Source organism: Molossus molossus, unplaced genomic scaffold (assembly GCF_014108415.1).
Source record: "Molossus molossus isolate mMolMol1 unplaced genomic scaffold, mMolMol1.p scaffold_m16_p_22, whole genome shotgun sequence".
NCBI classification, from domain to species: domain Eukaryota; kingdom Metazoa; phylum Chordata; class Mammalia; order Chiroptera; family Molossidae; genus Molossus; species Molossus molossus.
Window position 1 is genome coordinate 35,826,062 of NW_023425358.1, and position 16,292 is coordinate 35,842,353.

The window sequence follows — 16,292 nt, forward strand, 5'->3', positions numbered from 1 at the left end:
GTGAGGGCGTGGGGCGGGCAGAGGCCAGAGGCCTGGGCCTTGCTGGCCATGGTGAGAAGTGTGGGTTTTATTCCGAGTGCAGTGGAGAAGCCAGGGGGCTTCAAGTAGGCTCCACGAAGTGTGGCACCGTGTCAGGTCACTGTGGCTGCCGGGGGGAGGGTCGGGCGCAGAAGACACGACGCCGGAGACGGTGCAGGGCCCGGGTCCGACCCTGCTCTCTGGTCTGCGGCGGGGACAGGACCCGAGAGAAGCGGGCGGCCGGAGCCAGCCGCAAACACCACCTGTCGCCGGTGTGGCTCCGTGGACGTGGACGGTCCTGGGTGGGCACTTGCACGGGGACAGCGGTTTCGTGGCTGCCGGGAGCCGCGGACGGGAAGGGGCTGCCCGCAGCCGGCGTCGGGCCGAGGGGCACGTCCTGAACCGACCGCGAGGGAGGCTGCAGCGCGGGGCGCTGCCCGGGACCCCAGAGCTGTGCGCTCCAGGCCGCGCCCCCGACGGCCCCTGCGCCCCCCGCACTCGGCTCGGAAAGCTCCTCGCCGCCGGGCGAGCGGCCGAGCCCACCGCGTCGGGCTGAGCGCCGGGCCCGGCTCCCCCGCCGTCGGCCAATCGGCTACGCGCGCCGCCGGCGTCGGCCAATCGGCCACGCGCGCCGCCGGCGTCGGCCGCCACTCCCGGCGCCATTGGTCGGCCGCGGGGCGGGGGCGGGACCGGAACCGGCGGCGGGGGGCGGGGCCTCGGCGGCTCGGCGGCGGCCGCAGCGGCAGGACTCGGGGCGGCCGCAGCAGCCCGGAGCCCCGTGGTGCGGGGCCGCGGCCAGGCCGCAGGAGGAGCCCGAGGCGCGCGCGCCGCCCGACCGAGCGGGCCCGCGCCGCCCGGAGCCGCCGCCGCCCGGCGGGCCCGCCATGGGCTCCCTGTTCCGGAGCGAGACCATGTGCCTGGCGCAGCTCTTCCTGCAGTCGGGCACGGCCTACGAGTGCCTGAGCGCCCTGGGCGAGAGGGGCCTGGTGCAGTTCCGCGACGTGAGTGCCCCTGCCCGCCGGGCCGCCCCCGCTCCCCGTCAACGTCGGGCCGCGCCGGCGGTGCTTCTGCCGCGGGCCCCCCATAGCCCTCTCCGCGTCCATCTGGGGCCGACGGGGTGGCGGGGGCAGATACTAAGCACGTCGACAAGAAACTCTTGGCTGCCAAGGGAATAAAACGGGGCGCTGTGAGGGTGGCTCGGCTGGTGGTGATCAAGGTGGGCTTCTGGGAGGAGGTGACGTCTGGGCCGAGACTTGATGGGAAGGAGCCGGCTGTGGGAAGATGTGGGGGGACCGGGGTGCCGGGTGAGCCCAGAGCCTGAATTAGCAGTGAGCGTGGTGGGTGGGAGGTCCCTGACCGAGGGGGCTGTGTGTAGGTTTTGTTCGCTGATGTAGGAATGTTGTTCCCCTGCCCGGTAGGGAGTGGGAGCGCCCACCGTATTTGTTGGCTGGAAGATGTCTTCCCAGCCACTAACAATAAGTGCTTGTTTACGTACCTTGTTTATTGTTTGTCTCCACCAAAAGTAAGGGCTTTGCTTGACTTGTTCACACCTGATTCCTAAAGACTTGGAACAGCCGCTGGCGTTTGGAGGCATTGATCGGCCTCTGTTGAATGAACCAGCAAGCTTTTATTGAGTGCTTACTCTGTTCCAGCTGCTGTCTTCGGTGCTGGGGACTCGGTGGTGAGCAGAGAGGACAAGGTCCTGTGTTCTTGTGGCTCACACCCTGGGAGGAGACAAATAAACACATTCTGATGATTATGACGTGCGATAAGGAAGAACTGGGTGCGGAAGGGAGATTATGAAGCAGGATCTAATGTTTACTGTTTGAACTGAAAATTACTTAGGGGGACATTCTGTTTCCTGGGCTACAGCTTTCGCCCCCCGGTTGCTTCCCTTCATCTTTCGGAGGAGTCCTTCATTTCGAAAGGGAACACACCTACCCGAGTCTGATGTCAGTGATCCTTGGCTTGGCACCAAAAGGCAAAAAGTCAAGAGAAAACTCCGAGTGACAGGGGACGCTGCAGGGCAGGCCCGGCTCTCTTCCTGGTGTCTGGAGCCACTCGGGCTTCAGCACCTGGTACCCACTGACCTGGCAGGTGCTGTACTGAGCTGTGGGTAGCACCTGAGAGATTCAGGAAACGGTCATGATGGAGACGAGCTCCCTCCTTCACAGCAGGCAGATTTGTTCCATCTGTAAGTACTCGGGCCAAGAGACTTATCGAGCCTCAATCTCAGAGGTTTCAGCAAATGCCCTAATCACCAGAGGTTTGGGTTTCACTGCGGGCCGTCACATTGCCTAGCAGAGTCTACTCGGGATCCGGTTTAACGGAAAATCAGTGAAAGATAAAGACAGTGTGGTTCAGCTTTTTCTAGAGGGACAGTAAAACTGACACGAGCTCTTCCTTGTGTGGTGTGTCAGCTTAAGAAACATTCAAACCTGGGAAGAATTTTTGTGAGTTTGTTTGAGCCAAAACTGTCAACAATTGCCAAGAAGCAAAACCTCAGAGGATTGAGATAATGGTCCGGAGAATGGCAGTTTCGCACCTTATTTTATACATTACAATCAAAACTGCAGACGCAAATGATTTATGTGAAATCCATTGGTGATAGATTAGGGAGGTGGGAGAAAGCAAAGCAGGGTAACCTCTGGGATTGGATGAAAAGTAAAATGATAGACACATACGGCTCTTACATAGGTGGGTACAGGATAGTTGACAGTCAACAATTAACTCAGTAATAATGAGGGAATTTGTGGTCTCTGCCGAGTGGTGCCTGTGCTTTGAGGGGTCCAGAAAAAGGAAAAATTACTTCCACTTCCAAAGATATGTTATCGTAGATGCAAAAAGACAAAAGATAGGGTCAATTAAGGTAAAGATTGACCTTGGTCAGGGAAGATGCCGGCCTAGGACCATAGTCTGTTTTTAGTTAAAAAGTTTGAATTTCAGTCCATCCTTGGTGGTTAATTTAGGTCTTTGAGTTTGCAGGGCCGCCACACAGGCCTCCCCTGAGCTTGTCAGGTTAGCATGTGCCCCTTTTCACCCACAGCTGCTAGGTTTTCAGAGCTGGGGGGCGCGAGTGTGTGAGTGTGTGTGTGTATGTGTGTCTGTCTGCTGTCTTCCTGTCGATGGTCAAGCAGCATGGATGCGAGTGCAGAACGTTCCATCAGCTCACATTTTCCCGCTCTTTTCTGGAGTTTCTTACCGACTTTCTGTTCACCGGATAGGATCCCTGACCTGTCTTTTCTGGCTTGCGTAGGCTGAATAATGTTCCCCCTTTTTTTTTGTCTTGTTTTTTTATCCTCACCTGAAGATATTTTTGCATTTATCTTCAGATAAAGCAGCAGAGAGAGAGGGAGGAAGAGAGAGAGAGAAACATTGATGTGAGAGAGACACATTGATTGGTTGCCACCCGCACAACCCCAACCGGAGCCGGGGATGATCTGCAACTGAGGTACATGCCCTTAGCGGACATCAAACCCAGGACTCTCTGGTCCGCGGGCTGATGCTCCAGGGCTGTTCCCCTTTTCTTTTAATAATCCTCAGGGCAAGGAGGCAGGTCGAGGGTCTCTGGAGCGACAGCCAACGAGAAGACCTGGGAAAGCAGAGTTCTTGAGCCAGCCGGAGGCCTCAGTGAAGGGCAGGCACCTGGGAACAGTTTTACCTGTCGTCCCTGAGCTGCTGGAGTGGCTGTAGTAAGGCCAGCGGCAGGTGGCCTCTGCGTCTTCCTGGCTAAGTGTCAGTCGCCACATGGATCCGCGTTTCCGCGTGCTCCGTTTTGCTGCCGGAATTCGGCCGACGTGGCCTTCCTAGAAAAGAGAAATAAAACTCTGTCAGAGAAACCACGTATCAGGAAAAAGACAGTTCAGGCACTAAGATGCTGGCAGTGGTCGATGTGGATCGTGTTTGTCATCGCCGCTGAAATTTGCCGCTTCCAAAGGTTTCTGTTGTTGAACCACGGTGTCCAGTGAGAGTCAGTAGTGTTTGGTGTTGGAAAAAGTGGGGATGGACAAGCGTGTCATCGTAGACAGGCCTTGAGCCTGGCTACCCTGCCGTCCTCTCGGGGCTGTAGACAGGGGCTCCTCTGGGTCAGCGGCAGCCTGGAGGGGTCCTGCCGGGCTCTCGGGGCTGTAGACAGGGGCTCCTCTGGGTCAGCGGCAGCCTGGAGGGGTCCTGCCGGGCTCTCGGGGCTGTAGACAGGGGCTCCTCTGGGTCAGCGGCAGCCTGGAGGGGTCCTGCCGGGCTCTCGGGGCTGTAGACAGGGGCTCCTCTGGGTCAGCGGCAGCCTGGAGGGGTCCTGCCGGGCTCTCGGGGCTGTAGACAGGGGCTCCTCTGGGTCAGCGGCAGCCTGGAGGGGTCCTGCCGTCCTCTCGGGGCTGTAGAGAGGGGCTCCTCTGGGTCAGCAGCAGCCTGGAGGGGTCCTGCCGGGCTCTCGGGGCTGTAGAGAGGGGCTCCTCTGGGTCAGCGGCAGCCTGGAGGGGTCCTGCCGGGCTCTCGGGGCTGTAGACAGGGGCTCCTCTGGGTCAGCGGCAGCCTGGAGGGGTCCTGCCGTCCTCTCGGGGCTGTAGAGAGGGGCTCCTCTGGGTCAGCAGCAGCCTGGAGGGGTCCTGCCGGGCTCTCGGGGCTGTAGACAGGGGCTCCTCTGGGTCAGCGGCAGCCTGGAGGGGTCCTGCCGGGCTCTCGGGGATGTAGAAAGGGGCTCCTCTGGGTCAGCGGCAGCCTGGAGGGGTCCTGCCGGGCTCTCGGGGCTGTAGAAAGGGGCTCCTCTGGGTCAGCAGCAGCCTGGAGGGGTCCTGCCGGGCTCTCGGGGCTGTAGACAGGGGCTCCGGCTGGGTCAGCAGCAGCCTGGAGGGGTCCTGCCGGGCTCTCGGGGCTGTAGACAGGGGCTCCTCTGGGTCAGCGGCAGCCTGGAGGGGTCCTGCCGGGCTCTCGGGGCTGTAGACAGGGGCTCCTCTGGGTCAGCAGCAGCCTGGAGGGGTCCTGCCGGGCTCTCGGGGCTGTAGACAGGGGCTCCAGCTGGGTCAGCAGCAGCCTGGAGGGGTCCTGCCGGGCTCTCGGGGCTGTAGACAGGGCTCCTCTGGGTCAGCGGCAGCCTGGAGGGGTCCTGCCGGGCTCTCGGGGCTGTAGACAGGGGCTCCTCTGGGTCAGCGGCAGCCTGGAGGGGTCCTGCCGGGCTCTCGGGGCTGTAGAAAGGGGCTCCTCTGGGTCAGCGGCAGCCTGGAGGGGTCCTGCCGGGCTCTCGGGGCTGTAGACAGGGGCTCCTCTGGGTCAGCGGCAGCCTGGAGGGGTCCTGCCGGGCTCTCGGGGCTGTAGACAGGGGCTCCTCTGGGTCAGCGGCAGCCTGGAGGGGTTACTTCAGACAAGTACAAGTTCCAGAAGTGGATGTGACTTTGGCACACAGAAGTGAAATTAGAATTTTGTATCTTTCTTGTGGTTAATTCTTTAAAAAAAAAAAAAAAATTTCCAAAAACTGAACAAGAACTGACCTTGGGGGAGCAGTTTCAGGCCAGGCTGTGTGCCTGTGTTTTGAGCGTCCCCTCTACAGACATGGGCGAGTCAGGAACTCTCGCCTGAGTGCCTTTGAACGTGAGTGACACTGTGACTTTATTATAAAAGTGTGTATGTGGTGGGGGGCGGATGGATGAGGTCAACCACAGAACTTACATGCATGTATGCATAACCAGTGGACAAAGGCAACAGTGCTGGGCGGGCGGGCAGGATGGTGAGGAGGAGGTCTAGGGGGAGAGAAAGGAGAAACATCCGTAACAAACATAAGTTAATAAAAATTGAAAAAAAGCCCTGGCCATTTTGGCCCAGCGGTAGAGCGTCGGCCTGCGGTCCAGAGAGACCCGGGTTCGGTTCCCAATAAGGGCGTGTACCTCGGTTGCAGTTTGTCCCCGGCCCTGGTTGGGTCGTGTGGGTGGCAACCACTCGATATGTCCCTTTCACGTCGATGTTTTTCTATCTCTCTCTCTCTCTCCCTCCCCACTCTATCTGAGCAAAAAATGGGAAAATGTCCTCGGGTGAGGATAAAAAAAAAAAAAATTGAAAAAAAAATTATATATGTGGCGGGGAGTATATTGTGGAAAATACAAAAGTAAGATAATAACTCTTATGATTCCAATAACTAGAAGTAAACACTTTAACTTTTTGGTTAATATTGGTCAAATTTTTAAAAATATTTTAAAGTGCATATATATTTATACAATTGGTACCACACTGAAAATATCTTTAGTCTTTTTTACACGCAAATCATGAATACTTTCCTGATTTTATTAAATATTCTTTTACGATTTTTATTCTTTGAAGCTTTGTATTAGAAGTTAAGTTGAGGGACGAGTATGTGGGAGCAGTTAATGTCTGTGTCCCCAAGATGTAAACTCTGGCCACTCATTCTGTTCTAACCCCTGACCCCCAAGAACATCATGAAGCAAATCCCAGGTGTAGAATTTCATTTGTAAGTATTTCAGTATCTCAAAGGTGAGGACACTTAAAAACCATAACCACGACATTATTATCATACCAGAATTTTATTTTTTTGCTAATACTCACCTGAGGATAATTTTTCCGCTGATTATTTTAGAGGGAATGGAAGGGAGAGAAGAGAGGGAGAGAGAAACATTGATATGAGAGAGACACATCAAGTGGTTGCCTCCCACACGAGTCCCAACCGGGTCAGGGATTGAACCTGCAACCCAGGTATGTGCCCTTGACTGGGAATCAAACCCAAGACCATTAGGTGCTTGGGCCGATGCTCTAACCACTGGCCAGGGCCATACCTAAAATTTTAAATAATTTCTTAATATAATCAAGTACCTTAGTCATATAAAACATAATTTTAATAAATGCATAAGTTATATGATTAAATCATAACTTTCATACAATTTGATTAATGTATGTCATAAAATCCACTCATTTCAAGTGCACAGTTCATTGATTTTTAGAAAATGTACTGAGTTGCACATCCATCTCCACAACCCAGTTTTAGACGTTCTGTCACCCCAGGAGGATCCCCGTGTTCCTTTACGGTGGGTCCCTTCCTGCCCCAGCCCCAGCCAGTCCTAGTCTACTTTCTGCCTCAGGTTTGCCTTTTCTGGCCATTTCATAGAAATGGAATCACACGTGTGTCCGTTTGGGTCTTCTGTCACTCGCGCTGAGTCTCTGAGTCCCTGTGGTGCTGAGTGTCAGTAGCGGGTTCCTGTTTATTGCTGAGTAGTGATATTCCATGGGAAGGGTACAGACTGTAATTTATCAGTCTTCTGTTGATAATCGTCTGTTCTCTGTTCCTGAGGCTGATTTCTTCTAGATAAATCTTTGTCCATATCAGTAGTTTTTTCCTTAGGTTAAATTTCTCCATGGGATATTTCTGGGCCAAAGGGTGTTTTTCATAATCGTTGCTAAATCACTTTCCAGAAAAGTGGTGGCAGGTGGTACGCCCATTCAGCCGTCCGGGAGGGCGCACTGTTCCCCAATAATATTTTATTTCAAAACCAAATTCATGTTCAAAGAAAAACTTTTATTCTTTTCTCAGCTCAACCAGAATGTAAGTTCTTTCCAAAGAAAATTTGTTGGTGAGGTGAAGAGGTGCGAAGAGCTAGAACGAATATTAGGTAAGTTTATTTTAATAACCTTAACAATCATTTTTATATGAGCAAATCCTATTCACTTTAGAAAAATTGGAAAATATAGATTAACAAAAAGGAAAAAAGAAATTACCATATTCTGTCTATTCAGAGGTAATCACTGTCACGTAGATTATGTTACTTTCCCATACCTGTTACTATTCATCTGTAAAAGTAAGGATTTATCAGCTTTGTCTCGCATTTAATAGTAAGTACTCACCATAACATCTTTTCATGCTAATAAGCAGATTTGCCCGTCATCATTTCTTTTAATCCTCACTGGAGGATATTTTTCTATTTATCTTCAGATAGAGTACGAGGGAGGGAGAGAGAGAGAAACATCCATGTGAGAGGGGCACATCTACTGGTTGCCTCCTGCATGACCCTGACCAGGGCCTGGGATGAACCACAACCGAGGTATGCGCCATTGGCTGGAATCGAACCCACAACTCACTGGTCCGAGGGCTAATATTCTTCCCACTGAGCCAAACCGGCCAGGGCCCTGTCATCATTTTTAATGGCTGTATACTATTTCTTGTATTAATGTGCCATAACTTATTTAACCAACCGCTTGTAGTTTATTATAGCGTATAAACATCGTATTCCTGTTACTGTATGACCTAAAATGATATAAGTGAACAGAGGAGGTGGGAAGTGGCGAGAGCTTGGTTGGTAATAATTTCCTCTTTCTCGGGCTTCCTGCGCGAAGGTGCTAGATCAGTGACTGTTAACCACACACCCAGTAGCTCACGGCTGCTTCATTTATTTGTAAAGACTTTAACATCTGAGCTTGAAGTAGTCACGATCGGTTCAAGCCGTGAGGTTCTGACTGACATAGGACTGGGAATGATCTCAGACAAGTGACTGAAGTACAGAGTTTGTTTTTAGAAGGACGAACAGAAAAACATGGGGTGAGAGAGTTGTGGGGGGAGAATACGACTTTTAGAATGATTTCTAATAGGTAATAATTATTGTGGGTTTTATCTTTTTTAAGACAGAAGCATGATCTTTTATTCGTCTGCAGCCTGTTCCTTTCCCATGTTTGAGGCCTGGTCATAGGTGTGGGTGGTAGATGATAGAGGGACAGCACGTCCCCGGCTCGGCAACACATGCCAGTCGCTGGACAAGTCATATATTTGCAATGAGGGTTTTTTTGTTTTTGTTTTAAATATGTTTTCATTGAATTTTTAGAGAGAGAGGAAGGGAGAGAGAAATGGAAACATCGATGACAGAGAACGTCGATTGGCTGCCTCCTGCAGGTCACCCCCCCGGGACTCAAATCAGCAACCCCTTGGTATACAGGTCGATGCCCGACTGAGCCACACCGGCCAGGGCTTTTGTTTTTTAAGGTGAAAGATTTATATGATCTGAAGAGAAACCAGAGTATCTTTCTTTTTATACATATATATATATATTTTTTTTTTTACTTTTTTTTTATCCTCACCCAAGGATATTTTTTGCATTCATCTTCAGACAGAGTGGGAGGGAGAGAAAAGGAGAGAGAAACATCGACTGGTTGCCTCCCACACCACCCCAACTGGGGCTGGAGACAAACTGCAATTGAGGTACGTGCCCTTAGCAGGAACCGAACCCAGGACTCTCTGGTCCGCAGGCCGATGCTCTAACCATTGAGCCACACCGGCCAGGGCGTGATTTTCTTGATGGACCTTACTTCCTCCTGTGGGTGTCTACAGGGCAGTCACTTGAGCTGCCCCTCGTGGTGTCGAAGGTCTGTTTGCCAGCGAGCACCAGAGCGCCCTCAGACGGGAACGGGTTTGTAGCCAAGAGGGGAAGGTGTGTGTGAGGGAGAGGCGCCAAGCCCGGGCACAGGTGAGCTCGTGAGCTGGGCCCTGCTCTCCGGGGGACTCCGGGGCACGGGCACCTGCCGCTGAGGGAGGTAGGGTCAGGTCTGCTGATGGGCCAGCACAAGGGTGACGGGAGTTGGTCACTGCATCTGGCCAACCATGGAGTTGCTCTGGCTCCTTTCCCAAGGGCGTGGTTGGGTGTCGTCCACTCTCCTGGGTCCGAGCTGACGGACGCCTCCGTGTTACTTCTGACGAAAACTCTGCCTTTGTGGGCAACGGACCTGAGGCTTTGCTCTTAAGAGTTTGATCCTGACCACGATCTGATGTCCTGAGGGCTAATGATGAAGGAGGGGAGCGGATGGACAGAGAGGGAGAGGGTCACATTAGAGGAATGGAGTCTGCGCAGTCACAGTGGGGATGACTAGGTCCGTCACACGTCCAGGTGTGTCCTTGGCCTGCTGCTTCCACATGTGCAGGGAGATGTGGCCCCAGAGGTCTTCAGCTCAAGGGTGAGGATGAGAGCGTGGGGACTTGCAGGAAGTGTGTGCAGGTTCTTGTTGTCACCGGCGCTGCTCGGTCTGGGCACTGGCGTCTTGGAAAGGAGGTTAGCGGGCGACCTCTAAGTCCATTGGGACACGCAAGATTTTGGGTGCATTTAGACATTCATTTCTAGATGGCCTGGGAAAGGTTGGGGTGTGAAATGTTCGGACTGAAGTGTCTCAGCCTGTTTCCGAGTCTCATTGTCTGACTTTGATTTCCACAGCGTATTTGGTGCAGGAAATACACAGAGCGGGCCTCCCCCTTCCCGAGGGAGAGAGCAGCCCTCCCGCACCACCTCTCAAGCAGGTTCTGGAAATGCAGGTACTCGCTCCTGATCTCTGATGCGCTCATCTGCTCCTTCTTGTTGCCTGGGGCCTTCTGCCTTTCTTCTTGAAACCCCATGGTGCTCAACCCAGGAACGGATCTCCTGGGAGACATTTCACCTGTAATCCAGTTTCCTTTTAAAATGTGAGGTGGTGAACAGAGGCTAATGAGAACCAGCTCAGGAGATCCTGGTTCTCAGTCTGTTTGCGGGAGGCCGGGGCTTATCCAGCCTCAGCACGCCCTCCTGCTCAGTGACTGCGCTTCGGCCCTGCGCCTCCCATCCCTCCGTGTGCGAGCCCCCCCTAATCTCCAGAAGCTAGGAAGGTGGTAGGTAGGTCCATGTGGGCAGTCAGCAGAATTCCTCCTCCCTGAGTTCATTGTCCCAGGTGTTGGGGGCACAGCGTCCCCCTGTGAATACATTTGCACCCCGCCCCATGAATTACCCCTGGAGGTTCCAGTGTGATCATCTGATTGTTTATCGCCCTGGGAGGTGGCCAAGCGCTCCTTAGAGCTGTCCTGAGACAGTGCTGCGTGGCTCGGGCGGTCCCGGTGCCGCTGCCCTGCCGCCCCGGGGAGGGAGTCCCGGGACGCTCGGCACCTGAGCGGGCTCGGGGCGAGCCCTGCCATCGGAGGGGCAGGGAGCGGCTCTGGTTTGGCCTGCGACGTGCTGGCTGGATACAGTCGCAGCTACAGTGAGTGCTGAGCGTGTGCAGTGTCATACGGCAGAGCACGCGGACGAGTGTAGGGCCAAGGGGTTTGTGTGTGCAGGTTTTCACTGAGCCAGTCGTGGGTTCTCGGTGTCTGCTGCTCTTACTGCTTAAGCACTGTTAAGGGTGCTTTGTATAGAACTGCTTGTTTAAGTATGATTTTTGCGCGCGCTTCATTGTAAGTACAACTGTATTGGAACTCTTAAGGTTGAGACAGGAATACACGTGTTTAGAAAGATAGGTAAACACTTTTCCTGTGTTGCAAACAAAAGGAGATGTAGACCTGAGAGGCGAGGATCTGGACATGTGGCCACGGATAAGCACACGGACAACCCAAGAAATGCTAGGCCCTGAGAGGAGGTGCCACCTGGGGGGCTTGCCGTCATCACAGCTTCCCAACAGGTGTCCCCCGACTGACTTAACATGAAACAGTGAATGAGGGCCTTCACCACCTTTGCATGGTTTTCCTACCCCTATACCCCTAGCAAACTCATGAACTCTGGCTTTTCCAAAGCCCCCCTGGTGGGCGTCCGTGGAGAGACGGCAGCACGGGCCTTGAACTGAGGCGTGGTCTTGAGTAGCCACTGGCTTCTTTTAGGAGCAGCTACAGAAGCTTGAGGTTGAGCTGAGAGAAGTCACCAAGAACAAGGAGAAACTGAGGAAGAACCTGCTTGAACTGATTGAGTACACTCACATGCTGAGAGTGACGAAGACCTTCGTCAGGCGGAACGTGGAGGTACTGATGGCCGCGGGAGGACACTGGACGTCTCGTGCCCACCAGGCCTCCGATGGCGTCAGTTCCTGTCGACCTGTTGCTTTTGCCGGGAGAGAGTGGTCTTAGCTGTCTTCATTTTTCAGTTGGGTGGTGTGACATGAGAAAAAGCTCTAAGCCAGCGGTTCTCAGCCTGTGGGTCGCGGCCCCTTTGGGGGTTGAACGACCCTTTCACAGGGGTCACCTAAGACCATCGGAAAACACGTATTTCCAATGGCGATTCATAGCAGTAGCAGAATTACAGTTATGAAGTAGCAACGAGAAGAATTTTATGGCGGGGGGTCACACAACATGAGGACCTGTATTAAAGGGCCGCGGCATCGGGAAGGTGGAGAACCACTGCTCTAACCGCTGAGCCAGACCGGCCAGGGCAGATTTCTTGATCAGAGCTGTGCTTCCTGTCTGAGTTATCTTGGGTCCTCAGCACCCAGATCTGAGGAGTCAGTGGTGGATGGAGCCTTGAACTATTTTTGGGGAACGAGACATGAGAGATCACTTCTAACCAAACATACTTGGTTTCTGTCTCGTTGTAGTTTGAACCCACTTATGAAGAATGCCCCCCGCACTTGGACAGTGAATCCTTGTTGGACTACAGCTGTATGCAGAGGCTGGGAGCGAAACTGGGGTAAGTGACATCGTGGGGTGTCGGGCATCCTGCTGCCCTGCTGTCGGAGGAAGATGAGCTCTGCTGAGGGGGTGAATGGGCACATTTGAAAGCCGGTGAGTGAATGAAAGACAGTGAATGTTTAAGGAAACACTGTACTCCTGTGTTTGTTGAGGCGAATTTCGCAGCTGTATTGGACTTTTAGCTGAATGTGATGGGTGTTTCTCCTTTTGGCACACTGAGTGGAAGGAGGGAACATTTACGCCCGTGTTATGCCCATAAGCCTAAGATGATGGGTCACTAGAGCATCAAGTCCCGTTGTGTGTGGTGGAGACAGGGCTACACTGAGTTGGTTGACATATGAATCGTATTTTAAGGGTCTTTCTGTTGTTTGTTCTCCTTTTACTTGAACTAATGGTAACTTGTTTCCCCATGTGATTTCTTTTTCTTTATTGATTTTGGAGAGGAAGAGAGATGGGGAGAAAGATAGAAACGTTGATGAGAGAGAACATCGATTGGCCGCCTCTTGGCATGCTGCACGCCCCCCACTGGGGATCAGGCCTACAACCTTGGCATGTGCCCTGACCAAGAATTGAACCAGTGACCTCTTGGTGCATGGGTCGACACTCACCACTGAGCCACACTGGCTGGGCTTTTTTTTAAATTCTCACTCGAGGATATTTTTCTATTTATCTTCAGATAGAGTGGGAAGGAGGGACAGAGGGAGAGGGGGAGAGAGAGAGAGAGAGAGAGAGAGAAACAGAGAAATATTGATGTGAGAGAGACAATGATTGGTTGCCTCCCCCATGACTCTGACTAGGGCTCAGGACCAAACCGCACCGAGGTATGTGCCCTAGACTGGAATCGATCCTGAGACTCTTTGGTCCTCAGGCCAATGCTCTAACCGTTGAGCCAAACCAGCCAGGGCACTCATGTGATTTTTTTTTTTTTAACTTACATTCCTCTGTTCATTCATTATATGTGGGAATTCAGTGTTTGGTTTGAGGAAGTAGACTTCCAGAGAGAATTTGTTTTTACATTTGTCAGGTACCTATGTGTCCAAGGCCCACCTGGAATCACTTGACATTGATTTCTCAGCGTGGGGTTTTTTGTTTGTCTTTTGTTTGTTTTTTGTTTGTTTTTTGTTAATCCTCACCTGAGGATATTTTTCCATTGATTTTTTTTTTTTTTTTTTTTTTAGATAGAGTGGAAGAGGGAGAGAAGGGGGGAGAAAAACATTGGTGTGGAAGAGATACATCGATTGGTTGCCTCCTGAATGACCCTGACGGGGGCCAGGGATTGAACCTGCAGCCCAGGTGCTCTTGACCACAAGTTGAACCCATGTCCCTTCGTTCAGTCTGTGGGGCTGACACTCGAACCACTGAGCCAAACCGGCCGGGGCTGTTTGTTTTTCTGTTGGTGTTTTCACTGTGAATTTAAGCCACAAGCCTGAGTGAATTCTAACCTGTGGTTATAAATTCTCAGGGAAGACTTTTCCCCTTCTGTCTGGAACTAAAAGTGAAGTAAACAAGTGGACTTGTAGGCTTCTTTACAGGATGGATTTTTTCCCATCCACCCATTCACTGCGGTGTAGCCCTTGGGGGGGGGATCCCAACTTTAGAGAGGGCATTTGGGGGATAATCAGTTACTCCTCCTCACCTATGTAGACCCAGTGCCCGGCTCCCACGCGGGCACTGACACTCAGGGCCTTACGGTACTGGTCAGTGTAGGGCAGCAAGGTGGCTCTGAGGTCCTGTCTGTGATCCCAAGAGTTTCTCTAGTTCGAGGCTCAGCTATACATGAAAGGATGTTTCGGAAGCAGCCTCCAGCATCCAGGCCTCAGGGAGGGGGAGGGGCCGCGTCTCTGCACTGCTCTGGCAGGACGCAGGCTCCCGTCATCCTCTGCTCTGCTGCGAGGCGTGGCCTCCGTGCACTGCAGCTTGTCTGTCGTCTTGTAGGTTCATATCTGGCCTCATTAACCAGGGGAAAGTGGAAGCATTTGAAAAAATGTTGTGGAGGGTCTGCAAAGGGTACACCATCGTGACCTACGCGGAGCTGGATGAAGCCCTTGAAGACCCTGAGACGGTGAGTGAGCAGCAGATCCCCCTTGACAGTGACAGACCCAGCGGAGCTGGGGGCTCAGTGCAGGGCCGTCAAGGGAGCGTCCCCGGCCCCCATCCTGAAGGTCTCAGGCGCAGTGACTGGAGTCAGGACCTCCCCTGCACTCCCGCAGCGCGACCAGGACATCAGCCCGGGCTTGGCACTGTCCTCACGACGGGCAGCGTCACATCGTGTCGCCTGGTCACACCTCTGACCTTGCCCGTCTGCTTCTCCTTCACTTCGAGGCTCTGGTCCCCGTGTCCACGTGGCACCACCCTCCCCTCTTTGCTCAGGTCAGCTGTGCCCTCAGGGAGCCCGTTTCTCTTCAGCCCAGTCAACAGCCCAGCCCAGCCCCTCCCTCCCGTCTCCTCGGCCAGCTTGACCTTTAGCTTGTCTTCTCATTTTCCTTTGGTGTAGTGTGCGTCTTCTTTGTGTTTCCTGAGGCCAGCTTGAATATAAGCCCCTCCCCCCAGGTTGGGAGACTTGTGCCGCGCTCGGTGCCGAGGTGGCTCTGTCCTGTGAGTTCTGCAGGCACCGAGCCGCCCGTAGGGGATGGTGAGGTCCTGCCGCCTCCGCTCACGTTTTGTCTGATGACCAGTATGTGTCTTGTGTCTTATTTCTGCTGAAAGACCCTTCTTCAATATGTATGATTATTATTACTTTTTAAATGTTTTTATTGATTTTTTATTTTTTTTGAGGGAAAGGGAGAGAGAGATAGAAACATCAACGTGAGAGAGAAGCATCGGTTGATTACCTCCTGCACGCCCCCTACTGGGGATCAAGCCTGAGACCTGGTCACGTCCCCTGACTGGGAATCAAACCAGGACCTCTCCGTCCACTGAGCCGCACCGTCCGGGCCCATATTATTATTGCTCGTTCATGTTGGACTCGCGCCCGAGCGAAGCTGACCTGGCCCACGTTCTGCGGGGGGCCTGTCACAGCCCTTCCTGCGTTCAGCCACACGAGCGCCCGGCAGCGCACGGGGCGTCCCCTCAGCAGGCGTGCGGAAGCCCTGCACCGAGTGGCCGTGGTGCGGGTGCTGGCACAGTGAGATGGAACACGAAGGCCACGTGTCACCTACCACCTTAGCCGGGGAGCTGCCTGTCGGGTGGCTCGAGGTTTGGGTCACTCTGCACGTCCGCAGAGGAGCACGGAGCTGCGCGGGCCTTGGCTCGGGCTGAGGCACGAGTTTGGCGGTGAAGCCGCGGCTGTGGAGTACGCGGCGAGGGGGGCGGGCGTACCTGTGGGTGAATGAATGAAGCGCTGACAGTTGGAGCCCCCGGAAGAGGCTCACAGTTCCGGACACAGAAGTGACGGGTGTCCTTGTTTACTCTGTAGGGAGAAGTCATCAAGTGGTATGTGTTTCTAATATCCTTCTGGGGAGAGCAGATTGGCCACAAGGTTAAGAAGATATGTGATTGGTAAGAAGAGACCTTCATGTATGTCCTCATGTTCAGGAGCCGCAGGGGCGCAGGGCGCAGGGCCGCAGGGGCACAGGGCTCCATCTCACGGCGCCTTCGCTGTGTGACGTTCATCGCGTCTCTCCTGCCAGGCAGTACTTAGATAACGTAAAAGTACAGGCCACGTTAACACTCCCAGATTTGCTTTTTTTAAAAAAAATTTTTTTTTTTTTTTTTTTTTCATCCTCACCCGAGGACACTTTCCATTTTTTGTTCAGACAGAGCGGGAGGGAGAGAGAGGAAGAGAGAGAGAGAGAAACATCGATGTGAAGGGACACATCGAGTGGCTGCCACCCGCACGACCAACCAGGGCCGGGGACAAACTGCAACCGAGGCACGCGCC

The 16,292-nt window shown here is 53.5% G+C and overlaps 1 protein-coding gene across 6 annotated transcripts in view; it reads left to right on the forward strand.

Moving 5' to 3' along the window:
- The first annotated feature begins 703 nt into the window (after positions 1–703).
- ATP6V0A2 (ATPase H+ transporting V0 subunit a2) overlaps positions 704–16,292 on the forward strand; it is a 36,751-nt gene continuing 21,162 nt past the window's right edge. For 2 of the 6 annotated variants that reach the window (XM_036276365.1, XM_036276366.1), the window contains exons 1-7: positions 897–1,019; positions 7,547–7,625; positions 10,206–10,303; positions 11,612–11,749; positions 12,319–12,410; positions 14,348–14,474; positions 15,828–15,910. In XM_036276365.1, coding sequence (XP_036132258.1) covers positions 903–1,019; positions 7,547–7,625; positions 10,206–10,303; positions 11,612–11,749; positions 12,319–12,410; positions 14,348–14,474; positions 15,828–15,910 — 734 coding nt within the window. In that variant the 5' untranslated portion in view covers positions 897–902. Of the gene's footprint in view, positions 1,020–1,217; positions 1,235–7,546; positions 7,626–10,205; positions 10,304–11,611; positions 11,750–12,318; positions 12,411–14,347; positions 14,475–15,827; positions 15,911–16,292 lie in introns of those variants that run through there. The other 4 variants (XM_036276363.1, XM_036276364.1, XM_036276367.1 and 1 more) reach the window with 4 other exon arrangements.